Source organism: Microtus ochrogaster, chromosome 7, assembly GCF_000317375.1.
Source record: "Microtus ochrogaster isolate Prairie Vole_2 chromosome 7, MicOch1.0, whole genome shotgun sequence".
Taxonomy (NCBI): domain Eukaryota; kingdom Metazoa; phylum Chordata; class Mammalia; order Rodentia; family Cricetidae; genus Microtus; species Microtus ochrogaster.
Genome location: NC_022014.1, coordinates 25545386 through 25563518, shown reverse-complemented (window position 1 = coordinate 25563518; position 18133 = coordinate 25545386). Strand labels below are relative to the sequence as shown.

General features: G+C 37.7%; 2 protein-coding genes across 2 annotated transcripts; both read right to left on the bottom strand.

Annotated features, from left to right (window-relative positions):
* Positions 1-1814: 1814 nt before the first annotated feature.
* LOC101981259 (olfactory receptor 1468-like) lies at positions 1815-2762 on the bottom strand. Its single transcript, XM_005349595.1, has one exon. It carries the CDS (start codon positions 2760-2762, stop codon positions 1815-1817), a length of 948 nt encoding a protein of 315 aa, XP_005349652.1.
* A 6443-nt stretch (positions 2763-9205) lies between these two features.
* Positions 9206-10165, bottom strand: LOC101980972 (olfactory receptor 1). Its single transcript, XM_005349594.2, has one exon. The coding sequence runs from the start codon at positions 10148-10150 to the stop codon at positions 9206-9208; it is 945 nt and encodes a 314-aa protein (XP_005349651.1). The 5' UTR covers positions 10151-10165.
* Between the last annotated feature and the right edge of the window lie 7968 nt (positions 10166-18133).

Genomic DNA, 18133 nt, shown 5'->3' with positions numbered 1-18133 from the left:
TCTTTAATAAATAAATAAATAAATAAATAAATAAATAAATAAAAGCTCTTGTAGCTTATATTAACCCATTATTCTTATCTATTTTAGCCATGTGGCTCAGTACCTTTTTCAGTGGGGTAGATCACATCCTGCTGTTTTGGTAGTCTGGGCAGGATTGGGAGGAGTCAACTTCCTCCTTCCCAGAATTCTCCTGTTCTCATTGCATCATTTCTACATCCTGTCTGGTTTTCTTGCCTATACTTCCTGCCTGGCCAATCAGCATTTATTTAAAACATGATTGACAGAAAACAGACAATATGACCTGTACCAAAAAGCAATATATAGATTCAATACAGCACCCATAAATTTCTAATTCTCCACAGAAATTGAAAAAGTATTAAATTACATATAGAAACATAAAAGTTAAGATGATCCCAAACAACAAAGGAAGGCTGAAACTATCACCATCCCAGATTTCAAGTTATTCTACAAAGCTATAGTAGTAAAAACAGTATGGTACTTGCATAAGAACACATACATTGATTAATGGAATAGAATTGAGGAATACACTCCTACAGACACATGCTTTTTTAATGAAGAAGTCAATAATACACTTTGGAGGAGAGACAATATCCTCAACAAAGGCCCTGGTCAAACTGGATAGCTACATGTAGAAGAATAAAACTATACCATTATCTCTTAGTCTGCATAAACTCCATCCCAAAAGGATCAAGCACCTCAATGTAGGAACAAAATACAAAACAGTTGAGTAGTATGTTTAAAAAATAGGACTTGTGCCGGGGAGTGGTGGTGCACGCCTTTAATCCCAGCACTAGGGAGGCAGAGGCAGGTGGATCTTTGTGAGTTCGAGGCCAGCCTGGTCTACAAGAGCTAGTTCCAGGACAGGAACCAAAAGCTGTGGAGAAACCCTGTCTCGAAAAAATCCAAAAAAAAAAAAATAGGACTTGTATCAGCCTCTAGCATATTTCCATGGTCCTAGGGAAATCAAACCTAGGACCCTGTTAATTCTAGACAAAAGCAGAACTGTACACATGACACTGTTATTAAAAATGTCAGGAAGGCTTACAAATCTACTTGGAAGAGGAGGGATTGAGAGCTAGCGGATGTGAATAACTCCAAAGAAAAAACACCTTCCAGGCAAAGCAGTGTTGATGCACATATGAACTCACAGAGACTGTGACAAGATGCACAATACCCACACAAGTCCAACTCAGACAAAATCCTACTACTGAGAAGGGGCAGTGGACAACCATCTTTAACTCCAGTCCCAGGGGATTGGATGCCATCTTCTGTCCTCGACTGGTACTGCATATACAGCACACAGACAAAGCATCCATATGTACAACATAATAGTAAAGGCTAAAAGAAATAAGAAATGAATAAGAGCTAAGGTTTGTTCAGAGAGAGAAACATAGAAGACGTTAGGAGATGGAGGCTGGGATACTGGGATGGTATCATTGACCTAGGATTTTGGATGGCAATTTAAAAATAAGACCATAGTTAAAGCAGAGCTCAGGTAAACTGATACAGTTCTGGAGTGACTTTGATGTAAGGAATGGAGGGCACTGATATAGTAGCTCTAACACATGCCTTTTCAGGATCACCAAAGAAAAGCAAACTAGAAGAGCAGTCAGGTTCACAAAAATAGTTTCTGTCCCCAACTTCACGCTTAGACATTCCTTCTTTTACATAATGGGCCATTGCTGGCCTATGCTTTTAATAAAATCTCACATGGAAGGGAAAATCTGGAATAGCACCCCCAAATTATTACAGTTTATTTGTTGGGTGTAATTTCCCAAAGTTATCAAGTGCAGCTATAAAAGACAGAAGGGAATTTTCTTCTTACAAAGGACTCTTATAAGGGCCCCCTTCATGTCTCTGTTCCTCAGGCTGTAGATAAAGGGATTCAGCATGGGAGTCACCACTGTGTACATCATGGCCATGGCTGTCTCCTTCACAGTAGAATTATTAGCTGATGGACACAAGTAGAGAACAATAATCGTCCCATAGAACAATGAGACCACAGACAGGTGGGAACCACATGTGGAAAAGACCTTGTGAATGCCTCGAACAGAAGGTACCTTAAAAATGGAGGAGACAATTCGTGCATAAGACATAGCAATGAGTAGGAATGGAATGACAATAACAAGCCCTCCCATGATAAATATGACCAACTCATTAACATGTTTGTCAGAGCAGGACAGCTTCAGTAGAGGAGATATGTCACAGAAAAAATGGGGGATCACATTATTCTCACAAAATGACAATCTGGCCATGAGCAGGGTATGCAGCATGGCATGGAATATGGTCAGCACCCAGGACAGCACCACCAGGCTCACACAGAGCTTGGGGCTCATGATGCTGGTGTAATGAAGGGGGAAGCAGATGGCCACATAGCGGTCATAGGCCATGGCCACAAGGAGGAAACTCTCCATGTTTCCGAAAACTGTTAAAAAGTACATTTGTGTCAGACAATCTGCATAGGGAATGGATGGGTCCTGGCTCTGCATGATCTGCAGCAATTTGGGCATTGTGACAGAGGAGAAGCAGAGGTCAGAGAAGGACAAGTTGCTGAGAAACAAGTACATGGGAGTGTGCAGATGGGAGTCCAGTAGAATGAGGAGGATGATGATGAGGTTCCCCAGGACAGTGGTGAGGTACATGGCCAGGAACAGGGCATAGAACAGGTGCTGGTGCTCTTGGGGGATGGGCAGGCCCAGGAGGAGGAAACTGGAGATGACAGTTTGGTTCCCTTCCGTCATATTCTTTCTCCTGAACCTTTAAGGGAAATAACATATATCCTTAGAAACCCAATAAAAATAGAGTTCTAGGCTCTTTGTTTATTATTTATTTTAAAACAATTGATCTCAAACCATAATTATAAACTTATATTTAATTACTCATGATCTGTAAAAAAAACCTCATTGTGTGTTTCAGTATTCTATCATTTCCTATGCATAAACATAATCCTGTGATATAAAACATGCTAGTTTCCCCCTTACCTGTTGAATGTCCATCCTAGGCATCTGCAATTGGCCCCTTCTCCTAATATCTCTTACACATGGGTGTGTGTCAGGATTCTGAAACTTTATTTTTTAAGAATTCCACATATGTATGTATGTACATATGCATGCATGCATTTGTCTCTGCCAGTGGCTCAAACTGACATCTGAAAATCAGCCAATTCTGTGTCACCTTCAGAACTCTACCCTGTTTCTTAGTATTATAGTTCCTTGGATATGTCACAGGCAAATGTGGTACAGTAGGTCCAAATGAAATTCATAATACCACTTTGTTCTTTCTCAACTTGCCCGTGTTTTGCTCTTGTTTCTCTAAAGGGTACTCCGGGAACTCAGTTCTGTAAGGGTGACACCGGGGAACTGATAAATCCAATGTCTGAAATGCCTAGATTGACTAAGAAATGTGTCAGTTTTATTTTTCTTCCTAGCACTGTCACGCTAGTAAATCCTGTAGCTCCTCTTCATCCTTCTACTTCATCCATTCATCATCCTAGACCAGACAACTAGATGTTGCCAAGAATGTGTGTACAAGATTATCAACATTTAAGTCATTAGACTTTGAGTAATTTAATGTGATGAACCTCAGCAACTCTCTTAAGGGACTTAACAGTTTTAATTTCTCTTATTCAAGCCAACTCCCAACAATATCCAAGGCTCTTACCATGTTCACGAATGATGCTTTGTTGCCTGTGCTATGGCATACCTGTGTGTGCTGCTCTTCTCCAATACCAGTCTTAAAAGTTACATTTTCTTGCTTCCTGAGTTTTACACTTGGTGCATCATTTGCCTATATTTCCTCCCCTCTTTAGCCCCATCGCCTATGTTATCCCCATCTATCTTTCATAGATATTATATGACATTTGCTAATCAAAAATTTTCATACCAGATTGAGGCCTGTTACCATGCTCTCGCAGCATCCTATGTCTGATCACTGATTCGTGTAGGCTTCCCACCAGACTACCTGCAGGAGAGTCTATGTCCTTCTTTATCTTGCAGCAGGGCCAGACCTTGGCATAGTACTTGTGTTACCTGTGTTCATAAATGTTGGTTGTGTTTCAGTCTGAGACAGACTACTTAAATGTTAAAGGCTACAGACCCCCACTAAATAAGAGCCAACACCGATACTAAATCTTGTGGGTAGTATATTCCTTTAGTTCCAGTATTCTGGAGGCAGAAGCAGGCAGACCTTTGTGAGTCTGTGGCTAGCCCAATCTCAATAGAGTCCCAGGCTAGCCAGGGTAACACAGTGAGACCCTGTCTCAAAACATACTTTCCATATTCATAATCACCAGACTTGATCATTTAGCAGTATTTTTGTCACTTGTCAATGTTACTAATGTTATTTTGTACTTATAAAAATTACAAGGATAGATCTGATATACTTCTCTGTTCAGTAATGCTGATTACTCAAAATAAACTTCTTTTTAATAATTTTTAAAAATTATATTTTAAATATCATTTTACATTCCAATCACAGTTCTTTTCTCTCCTATCCCTGTCCCACTCCCTCACATCCTCCATCCCAACTTCCACGTATTCCTCCAGAATGAAACATAAAAATGAAATTCTTTGATTCATTCTACAAGAATTCCTGTCATGACCAACTTATTTTTGAGCTGGAGTAAGCTCTGGCACTGATTTTGGCCAAATAAAAGCTCTATTTTTGCTAAGAATATAGTTTTCAAAGTCATTAGCATTTAGAACAGCAGACTGGAAGTACAGAAAAATACCTTCTTCAATGTGATGAGCGTCCCACAGTCAGCTGAAGGTAAGAGAATGAGTGTATTTTCCTGAGTAGGAATCCTGCTCCAGGTTGCCTTGCTTGACAATACCAACAAACTCCGCTATGTTAGGGAGTTGTCAAAGCAGAGAAAGAACATTATGGAATGCTGGAAGCTTTTTTCTAAGTGCTATCACTGAACTCACTTCTGAGGTCTTCACCCTTCAGACGTTATTTAATGAAGCTGAGATCACTGAGTGTATGTGTGAACATTGCATGGTTACATTACTGAGAGAAGCATGTAGAGAAAAATCATGCTTCGCTGTATATGACTTCGTGTCATGATTAACATATATGGATAGACTAGTCTCTGGTACTGATTTTGGTGAAATACTAATTCTGATGGTGTCATGCATATGGTTTTCAATGTCATTAGTATTTAAAACAGCAGACTCAAGGTAAAATAAAAGTAGTTTCTCAAAATTCTACTTCCCTTGTAAATGGGGTGTCCCATGTAGTATAGGAAAATATATGGAGGTCACAGACCAGAGACCTCACCTGCAGGTGCTGTTCCTGGTGATCCAGAGAGCCTCGTATCTTCTTCAGCCATTAAATCGGTAATACTCAATCAGGACCGCACATAGAAATCCCCTAGGAGACAGTGTGGTTCACAATAAATATAAATCACCCAGAATTCTGTGAAAATGTGGATTGTGGTTCTGTAGCTCAGATTCTACGTTATAAATAAAACAACAGATGATGATACCTGGATGCTGGAGGAGGCAGCACTTACATTATCACCCAAAACACACATTAGTGAGTCCCATCAGATAAATTTAAATTATCTTTGATGGGAGAGCAACTTAAGGTTTATTAATGCCCCACAGTAAAGTCAAAAAATGTCTTTATCATAACAGGGCTATTATGTTGGTAGGGTATGATCTTAGAAGAATAATTATTAATAATTAATAAATAATATAATAACACAACTATTAATAAGATGAACTACATGATGAATAAATATTACAAATGGCAGCCATTAATTCAAATATATCTGTGGTGTGGCAAAGTCCCCAAAGATGAAGGAAGACAAAGAAGGAAATTATTTCCTAAAGATCTAACAGAATATCACACACTGTAGCATACTGAAACACTTGTGATGGAAGAACCGAAAAACATCAACCCATTCACCCACCTGCCAACGCATCCAGAATATTTGAGGGTGATGCACAGTTCCTGTTAAATTAGCATGCTTCTCTTTATTCACTATGTCCACAGGAAATAATAGTCTCTACTCAATGCCTAGATCTGTATCAGCCTTTTTTCTATCTCTTCTTCCAGTTACGTTTGGGCTTAAGAGACTCTGTATCCCAGAGGATTCCAGATCCTGAACAACTCATTAGAGTAATTATTCAGTACCTTTCTAGGACCAATTCTTTCAGAGTCCTGTAGTGGTGACTGATTAGTTATTGATCATGTGATACTTAGGGAGAAGGAGAAGAAGAAAGATTCACAGGTAGATGCTTATTCATAACTTGTTCAGGGATAAGCTGCACACCTATGTTTCTGGAGTTTGTATTTTGAGGAATAATTAGGAACTAAAATTAATAATTTAGAAGTTTTTAAGAGTTTGAAAATGTGCAGAAGAAGCCATCAGTTGCTATTATTGTTCTTTCCCTTCTTCTATCCATATTATTCTAAGGTTTGATCTTTTCATGGTGTCCCAGTTTTCCTGGATATTTTGTGTTAAGAGTTTGTTGGATTTAACATTTTCTTTGATGAATCTAATTCCTCTGTTGTATCTTCAACACCAGAGATTCTGTTTTCTATCTTTTGCATTCTGTTGGTGATGCTTGCATCTGCAGTTCCTGATCATTTACTCAGGTTTTCCATTTCAAGAAATTCCTCAGTTTACGTTTTCCTTTCTGCTACTATTTCAGTTTTCAAGTCTTGAACTGTTCCATTCACCTGTTTGATTGTTTTTTTCTTGGCCTTCTTGGCTTTCTTTAAGGGATTTGGAAGTACACTTGAATACACTGGCACAGGAGACCACTTCCTAAATATAACCCTAGCAGCACAATAATTAACTAACAATTAATATTTAATTAATATTATTAATAAATAATTAAATATTATAAACAAACAGTTAATAATATTACCAAATAATAATTAATAAATGGAACCTCCTGAAACTAAAAAGCTTGTGTAAAGCAAAGGACATGGCCAAAAAGACAAAATAACAGTCTACAAAATGGGAAAAGGTCTTCATCAACCCCACATCAGACAGAGGTCTGATCTCTAAAATACACAAAGAACTCAAGGAAATTGGTCATCAAAAGAACAAAATGGAGTATAGAACTAAACAGAGAACTCTCAACAGAGGAATCTAAAATGACTGAAAGACACTTAAGGAAATGCTCAACATCCTTAGTCACCAGAGAAATGCAAATCAAAACAACTTTGAGATTCCATCACCTTACACCTGTAAGAATGGCCAAGATCAAAAACACTGATGACAACTTATGCTGGAGAGGTTGTGGGGTAAAGGGAACACTCCTGCATTGCTGGTGGGAATGGAAGCTGGTAGAACTCCTTTGGATGTCAGTGTGGCTATTTCTCAGAAAATTAGGAAATTACCTTCATCAAGACCCAGTAATACCACTTTTGGGGTATATATCCAAAGGATGCTCAATCGTGACACAAGGACATATGCTCAATTATGTCCATAGCAGCATTGTTTATCATAGCCAGTATGTGGAAACAACCTAAATGCCCCTCAACCAAAGAATGGATAAGGAAAATGTGGTACATTTATACAATGGAGTAGTATACAGCTGAAAAAATAATGACATCTTGAAATTTTCAGGCAAATGGATGGAGCTAGAAAATATCACATTTAGGGAGGTAACCCAGACCCAGAATGACAATTATCATATGTACTCACTCATAAGTGTTTTTAAACATAAAGCAAAGAAAACCAGCCTACAAATCACAATCCAAGAGAACCTGGACAACAATTATGACCCTAAGAGAGACATACATGATTCTAATCTACATGGGAAGTAGTAAAAGGCAAGATCTCCTGAGTAAATTGGGAGCATGGGGACCATGGGAGAGAGTTGAAGGGGAAGGGAGAGGAAAGGAGAGAAGCAGAAAAAAATGTATAGCTGAATAAAATAAATAAAATAAAAAGGAAACATTTAGTGTGTTTTTCTTGTTTGATGTTGTTCATGCTGGTTTTAATTTTAATTTTTATGTATGTTTTTGCCTCTTTATTTTCCTGGACAATACTTGATATTTGTTCTTATTGTATACAGTTTTGTATTGGGCTTAGAACTCTTTTATTTAGACAAAAGGGGAACATGCTGTGGAACTTCTTTAGACAATAGCCTATAAGATACTGGCCTACTTTGGGTGTGGTCTCACGTAGTATAAATGCAATCCAAAAGTGTGTGTGGGCCTCTTGTATGCTGTATTTGTTTCTAGTTTCCAGCGCATGCAGAGGACTGTGGATTGCTACTCTTTCTCAGAGTTTATCTTCAAATTAATAAACCTTTGTCATACTCCATTCTGGGCTATTGTGAACTCTTTTGTACATTAACAGTTTTTTTTATTCATCAAAACTCTGTATAGGTTAACATTATTATATAGGTTAATATTAATTAGACAATACATCTATGAAGAAGCCACCTTTTTTACAATCCACAGATAAAAATGTCCAATAGATCAGAATAGTATTCATAAAATACATATACACTAGAATGCAGGCTGTGGGGAATTCTCCATAGCTACCAGAGAAAGAATGCAAATTGGCACATGTAAAATTACAGACAGAAACAAAAGATATTCTGGAGTCTGCATTTCTCACAGGCTTTGCAGTAAACGAGTTTCCTCCACTAGAAATTAATTCTGGTGGTTTGATACCTTGAATATTAATTACTATTTTCTGTAATAATGGTGTGCAGCATATGGGCCTATGGGGGCATTCCTTTTCAAACCACCACAACATCAAAATAAATAAGGGTACAGGGAATTAAGAAATAAAGTAATGTCAAAATTTCTGAGCGAAGAAGAACAAAGAACAAAGTCAGCAATAGGAAGTTGATATTTTTGAATATTGCTAATATTGAGTTGAATTACAAGTACTATTTAAAAAGGATACTAATATCAGAACAGAAAGCTGGAAAAATAGTACAATTCTGGAATAACTTCATTATCAGAAGGAAAGAAATCCAACATAGGATTTTTCTAGGACCATATGGGCAAGACAATTAGAAAGGTGATTCTAGTCCCTAAAACCTACTCCCCATGTTAACCTATTTAGCTAAACTTCTTAATGTAGTGGACAATTAGTATGAGCTATGTATATGGTAGGTTTCATGGTAGGAAAATTCTACAAAATATTCCAGTGTTCACATAAATATGTTTATGGGATGAAATTGTGTGGAATTTCTAAGTTTTACCATCATAGGCTTAGTTGATTTTTCTTTTTGCAAAAGATTCTTTCCAGAGCTCCTTTTATGTCTCTATTCCTCAGGCTGTAAATGAAGGGGTTCAGCATGGGGGTCACCACTGTGTACATCAAAGACATGACAGTGTCCTTCACAGTAGAGTTATTAGCTGAAGGACATAAGTAGAGACCAATGACTGTCCCATAGAACAGTGACACCACAGACAGGTGGGATCCACATGTGGAAAAGGCTTTATAGATACCTTGAGAAGAAGGAACCTTGAGGATGGAAGACACAATTCGTACATAGGACATGATAATGAGTGCAAATGGCAGGACAAGAAAGATGCTGACCACAATAAATATTACCACCTCATTAACATGTGTGTCAGAGCAGGCCAGCTTTAACAGAGCAGACATATCACAGAAATAGTGGGGGATCACATTGTCCTCACAGAATGACAATCTGGCCATGAGCAGGGTGTGCAGCATGGCATGGAATGTGGTCAGCACCCAGGACAGCACCACCAGGCTCACACAGAGTTTGGGACTCATGATGCTGGTGTAATGAAGGGGGAAGCAGATGGCCACATAGCGGTCATAGGCCATGGCCACAAGGAGGAAGTTCCCAAGGTCTCCAAAATATAGAAAGAAGTATATCTGGGTCAGACAGCCTGCATAGGGAATGGATAGGTCCTGGCTCTGCATGATCTGCAGCAATTTGGGCATTGTGACAGAGGAGAAGCAGAGGTCAGAGAAGGACAAGTTGCTGAGAAACAAGTACATGGGTGTGTGCAGATGGGAGTCCAGTAGAATGAGGATGATGATGATGAGGTTTCCCAGGACAGTGGTGAGGTACATGGCCAGGAACAGGGCATAGAACAGGTGCTGGTGCTCTTGGGGGATGGGCAGGCCCAGGAGGAGGAACTGGGAGATGACAGTTTGGTTCCCTTCCGTCATGTTGTCTCAGGTACCTTTAAGAGAAAACACGTTAGAATTCAAAATAAATATTATCATGTCTTCCTGTTAACCATCTTTTATGTGTTCGATAATATCAATTTCTCAAACATTACAATTATTACATGCACACTCCTATGTTTGTTATCTGTATAAATATAGTACTGATGATTGAATATTTAGTTCTTTCTACCATGTTTACATGTTCATTAATTACTAAATAATTTATGAATTTTATTCTGAGACACACAGTTCATTTGTTTTTTATCTTATCTGCCCCTTTTGTTAACATTATTCTATGAATATTAAACAATAGTTACTGGTTCCTTTTCTAGTAATATTTCACATGACCATGGCCCTGAAAGATTTTTTTTTCTGAGTCAAATCCTCTCAAAATTCTATGTACAACCCCATGACAAACTTTGGATTACCAATGAAAATGTTCTCTTTTTGCCTAGAGATTCTGTATTGCATTGTTAACTAATTATCTTCTCTGGGGTGTGTATAGGAATCTGAAGTTCAACAGATTCCAAATATGTTGGGGACCATGCAAGGGGAACAACAAACAACTTTGGAAATCATAGAACATGATCAGACAGTCAGCAAAAATCACACTCAATGAGCTTTGGAGAGGCAGAGCCGCAAGGACTAAATGTCCTGAGGACCTCACGCTGTTATTGAATATAGCTTTGCTTATTGCCCTCAGGTTCACTATGTCCCTCATAGCCTTTAAGTTGCATGAAACCTCTCAGGGGTTTCGAACTCCTCACTGGGCAGTGTTATCGGTGCTTTCAATAATAGTGGCGGCCTTTTTCTAAGCGTTTCTCCTTCAGCAGATTAACGATTCAACCACCACCCTTAGAAAGAATTCAGACACTTAGATTGTTAGTTAAATTAGGTTAAGATATTTTTGTTAATGGTTTTGATGTAGAAAATCTTGGAAAACAATTTAAACTTTAGGAAGGCACTTTTAGTAGTTGAGAGAGAGGCTTGTTGAGTTCAGGGAACAGGACAGTGGTACCATGGCTATTGTTGGCTAACTTACCTTTTTTCTGCAATATATTGGTGAACAAAGGTGATGGTTAATTCCTTGCACCAATTTCTGCCTTCAGCCTCCTGATATGATTTAATAAAAAAAAAACTGTCAATGAGTGGGTATGCACCTTGAGGATTTAAAATAGAGATGACTGATTTTTTATATATAAATGTAGATTTGTGATCCTTTATTTTTTTAAACAAGATTGCATTTTGAGATAAATAATAAAATGATAGCTTCCTTCTTTGTAACTGCAAAATTCAGTCTTCAGGTAAAAGAACTGGCTGAGAAGAAAACCCTGCTCGCTTACAATTTCTTAATGTGATAAGCTGCTTGGGCATGAATGTACTTGTTTCTTGGGGATAATTTGTTTTTCACCTGTAGTACATAAATGTATAATCATGTAAGAGAAATAAGAAACATGATGTTTTTACTTGTACTCATTGTAACAATTCACTTATAAATAGAATGTAACCACATTGTCATTTTTATATTGCTCAAAAGATTTTTCTGGGGTACATAAACTGTATGGGAAAAAAAATAAAGAAGTTAGAAGGAAGTCAACAGGAAAGAGGAAGAAGGGAGTCATCAGGGTAGAAGAACAGAACAGAAAAAGAGCAGAGTAGAACAAGCAACAGAAAGAATACTAAAATGAAGATGCAGCTTTTATTCTCCAGGAAAGAAGTCTGTGTGTTTTTCTCATCAACTCTGCATCCCATTCCCAGTCTCTCTGACATGCAGAAGGCTGGATTGTCTACACAAATACATTTTAATGATGCCACTCATCTCTCTCTCTCTGCACCTCCTGCTCTTATGCTTTTATAGCTCAGCATGAAGAATTCTAAATTGCATCATAAGCAAGATTTTTTTGCAAATTCATTTATTTATTTTACCTTATTTTATCTAGAACATCTGATAGATCTTCTTCCACGTTCACCTGTTGCTCCTCCATAGCTTACCAAAAGAGCATATTCATAGAAGAATGTGACATCTTCTGTCTCCTGGAATATCAAAACAGATGTTTCTTTTGTATCAGTAACTATGCTATCAACCCTTCTTGAATAGGTTTCATACATAAAGTCGCACCCTGAGATGGTAATCTGATGTTTTCTTCTGATGATTACTTCATGGGGATTATCATTGCACTTTAGAAAAATGCATAATGTTTAACATACACAAAGCCTTAAATTTTTTTTAAAAGCCTTAAATTTTTATCCTGTTCTTCAGTGAAGGCTTTGCTGGAAGTTGTAGTATGTTGTCTCCAGTTTTCAAAATCTGCTATTCATCATTACTATCACTCTTTGTTATCTGTGATTTCTTTACATGGCACATCATTCATGCACATTAGGAGATAGTTACTTAATCAAACCTTGCACACCCGGTGAGACTGGGAAAGGCCTAGTGCCATGTTCCTAAGCAGCCCATACTCTTCTCACTGCATCTGATGCCTCCAGTCACTGGTTTATAGCTGATTTCACTCCAGAATTGTGAACTCTATGCGGAAAACACTGTACCTGTCTTCATCTTGTAGCAGGGCCAATAGCTGCCCATAAGGCTTGGTTGAAACCAATGCTTCCTGAATATATCTTGGCTGTGCTTCAACCTGAGGCTATTTCATTTAATGTTAAAGACATAAAGTTTTTATTTTAATTAAAATATTTAAAAATATTTTTCAGGATACAAACCTCCTGTATAACAATTTAGCATAAAAATTTGACATTCTGTGATGAATTTCAGACAGAATTTTTTGTGTTTCTAAAATATGTGGAGGGTAGGATGGGTGTATAACTTATTTTTATAATGCTGGTGACTTAAAATAAATTTTCATGCTTCTGCTCTGAGAGTGTCATGGAAGTTGATGCAGAAATACTAAATTATGACTATTTTTATAAATTAATGAAAATATAAAAGGATGTACTTGTTTCAAAATTTCTGGGGCGTTTCATCCAGAATTTATCCAATTATATATGGTTTATTAGATGCATCAGCTTTGTTTCTGATACTAAGTTTTGAGAAACACCTGTTTTAAGGTTTTTCTGAAGTTTCATTTCAACCTTGTTAATATTTAGTCAGCACACTTGAAAAAAGATTGACATTCATACTGCAATGAGACTCTTACAACAAACCGAAGGATATCAGAAGAGAGTGTGCTCTCCTGAAGAATTTTGCCTCTAGACTGCTCTGAACTTATAACTTCAACTTCTGATATTTCAGAGACTCCGTTCTGTCAGCTGTCCCTGCACATTCCAGATATAAACAACTAAGAATACTCTCTGGTTATAGTTTTTCTGGCCAACCTTCTCTAATAATAATCTGTCTCAATTCTGACAAAGGAAGCAGAGGAGGATTCTTAAGAGATGTGGGAGGTCTGGGAATATAATTCAGTGGCACAACTCTAGCCCAGCAGATGTCTAAAGTACTGTATTTGATGTCTAATATAAAACAATCAAAGAAAGAAAACATTGCCAAACACAAACAAAAAGGAAAATGAGGATGGAGGCTGAGAGAGACAGAGACACAGACAAACAGAGACAGAACAGAGACTAACGGAGTCAAAATCAGGATGCTGGGATCGTCATCCTGTTGGTGATGTTCATGGTATTCAATGTTTGCATATTTGAGTGTTACAAAGGGAAGAGACATTTAGGAAAAATCACACTGATTCCAAAATTCTGCTTTTTCTGTGAGTGACTGGGACCTGTGTCTTGTGTGAGAGCGTGTGTTGTAATCAGAAACCAGAGACCTCACCTGGAGTTTTTGCTGCTAAGACTGTATCTTCTTCAGCTGTGAAGCATACAATTTTCGAGCTGGACAGCACATGAAAGTTTTAATAGAAGTGTTTCTAACATTAAAATATGTGAGTAATTCTTCACTTAATAGTATAGACAAGGAAGGAATAGCCCAAGAGATTCTGAAACAAGAACATACTTCTTTTAATATTTAATGTATAAAATAAATTATTCATCACATTTATTTTTCCATACAAATTTTAATGACACTCACAGTACAGAGGCATGAGGAAATTATTTCTAGTCTCCAACATCACAGGATACTGTACACCTGATCTACTCACATATTTTTCATAAATTCAAAGTTTCCTGTCTGAAATTAATCACAAACACTGATTATACCTCCGAAGTTTAGAATTCTACAGAGCAAATGAGCCCACAGGTGATGTCTATAGTACTGTACTTAGGAACAATTGCACCTATTACTATTAAACATGTAGGTTTTTGGGCTCTGTCAGATAGGTTTAATCATGGTCTTGGATATTTCAACTTGTTCATAGTTTATTAAAGCTTTGTAGGTGAAGGTTTGTTAAAGAAGATTTAAGAACCACAGAAAGAATACTAAAATTGGTGTAAGAACCAGAAGGCTGGGTATAGCGGCTTATGACTAATCACAGCAACTGAGAGGCTGAGGACATATGATCACCTTGAGTTTAAAGCACACTTAACCTACAAAGTGAGTCCTTTTCTCCAAAACCCAAACAAACAGTTGTGCTGCAATGATATGACCTTTGAGAACTTTGCATAAGGAGTAATTGTAAAGAAGTACCCCGCTACTAAAGAGATTTTATGAATGGTGTCCACAGGACAAAAATACTTCAGCAACAGCAAAATCTTCAGAGTAAAGAGATAGCAAATAATTTTAGCATTCCTGAAACTTGTGCTGCATCACATCATACAACCAATCTCTTCAAGCTAGAAGAACTGTCAGGAAGCAACTTACCCAGAGTCCACAGGATGATGTCCCAGCCCTGATAAAAGATACTGCTCTCCTTTCTTCACCGTAGGCACAGGTTGTAACAAGTCCCATAGTTATCCCTTAAGTCTGCACCTCTGCTTCTCTCATATCCTCTTCCAGTCATCCCTGGGCCTAAGAGGCTCTGTATCTCAGAGGAGTTCAGTAACTCATTAAAGGCAGTAATTACCCAGGACCTCTGTAGGACAAGTTTTCCCAGAGTCCTTCAGTGGTGACTCATTATCACCACCAATCATATATTACTATACTTAAGGGATGGTGGACTTGGAGAAAAAGCCTGAATAGACGCCTATTTATTTACTTGTTCAAGTAGCTAAAGCCTATTCTTTGTGGAGTGGGGAGGGGTCCTGAGGAAGAGAGTTTGCAAAATCCCTAGAAGTAATGAGAGACCACACTGATTGATAGAACGTACATGAGAGATCATGATTTACTAAAGAAGCCATGGCGGCTTTTAAAGACACACAGTTTGAAAACATTTCCAGGTAGCACGTAGTTTGTCAGTATAACTTGGCCTCCTGTAAAGGTGGCTGGCTATATGAGGAATAGTCATGTTGCTAGGGTAGATCAGACTTCTGCGACCAACTTCCTCTATCTGCCAATATGTTAAAGACAGGAATAAGGCAAAAGCTGCTCTGGCCTAGACCATACTGAATTCATTCTCTAATTAAGATATAGGAGAAAAACCCAGATACCCACTCCATTTGGCTACTTACCCTTTATCCTTCCCTCTTTAGGAAAATGTTGGTAAGACTGCATCACCATTCTCCCAACCGTTCTCTGTAGGCTTTGCTTTATGCCCTAATGCCACGTCTTAATATCTGTTAATGACCCCGAAGCCACAGATAATTTGCAGTTTCTCACTCCTGGACCAGCTCTGTATACATGGCAATTATCAGCTAGATGAGCATAGTGATACACTGTAGACATTCCTCTGCGGGAATCTGAATTCTTTCCCACTGGTCTTGTATTTATTGGCTATTAGAGATGATAGTTATGGCAAATTTTGGTCATGCAAATCTACTTCCATATAAAGAATCACACAGAACTTAAATTGACCTTAAGACTCTACCCCAAACTCTTAGCTTTCAAAAACACTTCCCAAAAAGTAGAAGAATGGAAAAAAATTCAAGGCACAAAACCAAATAGTTTTCCTGCATCTGAATAATAAATTTATGGATCAGAAAAATCTGATAATAATATCTCCTTTACAATAGTTTCAACAATTACCTAGGTGGGGAAGGACCTCAAAAATGAAAAATTTTGCAACATTAGAGAAAGAAATTGGAATAATCAATGTTTATCTAATCAGATTTAAGTTCTATTCAATAGGAAGAAATTTATGCCTGGTACTCTAAAACTCAACCATCTACCTATGGCTGGTTAGGTCATAAATCTTAGAGGAGAACTTATTACTCCTCTTTCATAAACTAGTATAATTTCTAGGTGCATTCAAAATGAATATCCTTTATGCACAGGCAACTGTAGTTTGTGAAGCTATCAAAGAAGCTTCAAAAACACAGCAGTCAGAGACTATAGTAGAAATTCATAACTGGTCAAAATGAAGAGAACAGCTGACTACAGTGCACCTAAACCTTATAGATACATCTGCAACACAACTCCTACACCTCAGGTTCAGGGAACATTGTGGAAGAGTGCCACAAAATAGTGTTTTTCATATATGACAGTAATAAAATAATCAAAAAAAGAAATTTTTTTATTATTTTAACTATACATTTGTGTCTGTGTGTTGATGCCCTCAAAGATTAGAGACATCATATATCCCTGGAGCTGGAGCTACAGGCTTTTTGAGTAACTTTGTGTGGATGCTGGAAGCAAAGTTAGACCTTCTGCAAGAGAGTATGTGCTTTTAGCTACTGAACCATCAATCCAGCCCTGATTTTAGATTATCTGTTTGTCTGTCTATTTGTCTATCTGTCTATGACCCTACTCTGAAAGTGGAATAGGAAAGTAAATAGAATACTTCAAGCAGTAAATAAGTAAATTCTAGGACTTTCTGAAAAGAACTTCCATAACACAGGAAATAATTCCAAGAATTGATAAATGGGATATAGGAAATTTAAAAACTTCTTCCATACCTACAGAATGGAGAAATCTTTTTCAACTACATACCAAGCATACAATGAATATTTAGGATATATAAATAACTGAAAGTAAAAAAAAAAACCCATTACAAACAACAAATAATCTAATCAATAACTGGCCAGTGAATTGATAGGGCGTTCTCACCCCACAGGCAGTGATGCTCCTGATGACTGGTTTACAACTGACTTCCGGCGGGAATTCAAATTCCATGCAAAAATAATCATGTCTGCCTTAGTCTTATAATAGAGGCAACACTTAGTATGATGCCTAGATGTGACCAATTTTCTTGGGTATTTCTTGGCTATAATGCAGGGTGAGGCATAGATTCCTTACCTTTACAGACAGAAAATTTCCACTAAAGTTAGAATAGCACCCAGGACAGAACCACCAGACTCACACAGAGTTTGGGGCTTATGATAGTGGTGTAATGAAGGGGGAAACAGATGGCCACATATCGGTCATAGGCCATGACCACAAGAAAGAAGCTCTCCATGTCTCCAAAAATTATTGTAAAGTTCATTTGTATCAGACGACATGTGTAGGTGATGGATTGATTATGGTTCTGCATGTTCTGCAGCAATTTGGACATTGTGACAGAGGAGAAGCAGAGGTCAGAGAAGGACAAGTTGCTGAGAAACAAGTACATGGGAGTGTGCAGATGGGAGTCCAGTAGAATGAGGATGATGATGATGAGGTTCCCCAGGACAGTGATGAGGTACATGGCCAGAAACAGGGCATAAAACAGGTGCTGGTGCTCTGGGGGGATGGGCAGGCCCAGGAGGAGGAAGTGGGAGATGACACTTTGGTTGTCCATTATCATTCTTAATCTCCAGAATCCTAATGAGAAAATATTGGTATCCCTTAAAATTTGAAGTATAAGTGAACATATAGTTAGGATATTTGTTTTTTCACAATGGATCTGATAACAACATAGCAATTATAATCTCAAACTCCAAATGTTCATAATCATAACCATCAATGAATTTTTTCATTTTATCTAAGAACGTTTCTATTTCCATCATTTTCTCGACAACTGTATGCCGTTTCTATGGAGATACAAAATAGACTAAAGCTTCTCTGTC

Bases quoted from the DNA above. Each gene is read 5' to 3' on its own strand.
- LOC101981259 (XM_005349595.1), bottom strand. From the start codon at position 2,762: ATGACGGAAGGGAACCAAACTGTCATCTCCAGTTTCCTCCTCCTGGGC.
- LOC101980972 (XM_005349594.2), bottom strand. From the start codon at position 10,150: ATGACGGAAGGGAACCAAACTGTCATCTCCCAGTTCCTCCTCCTGGGC.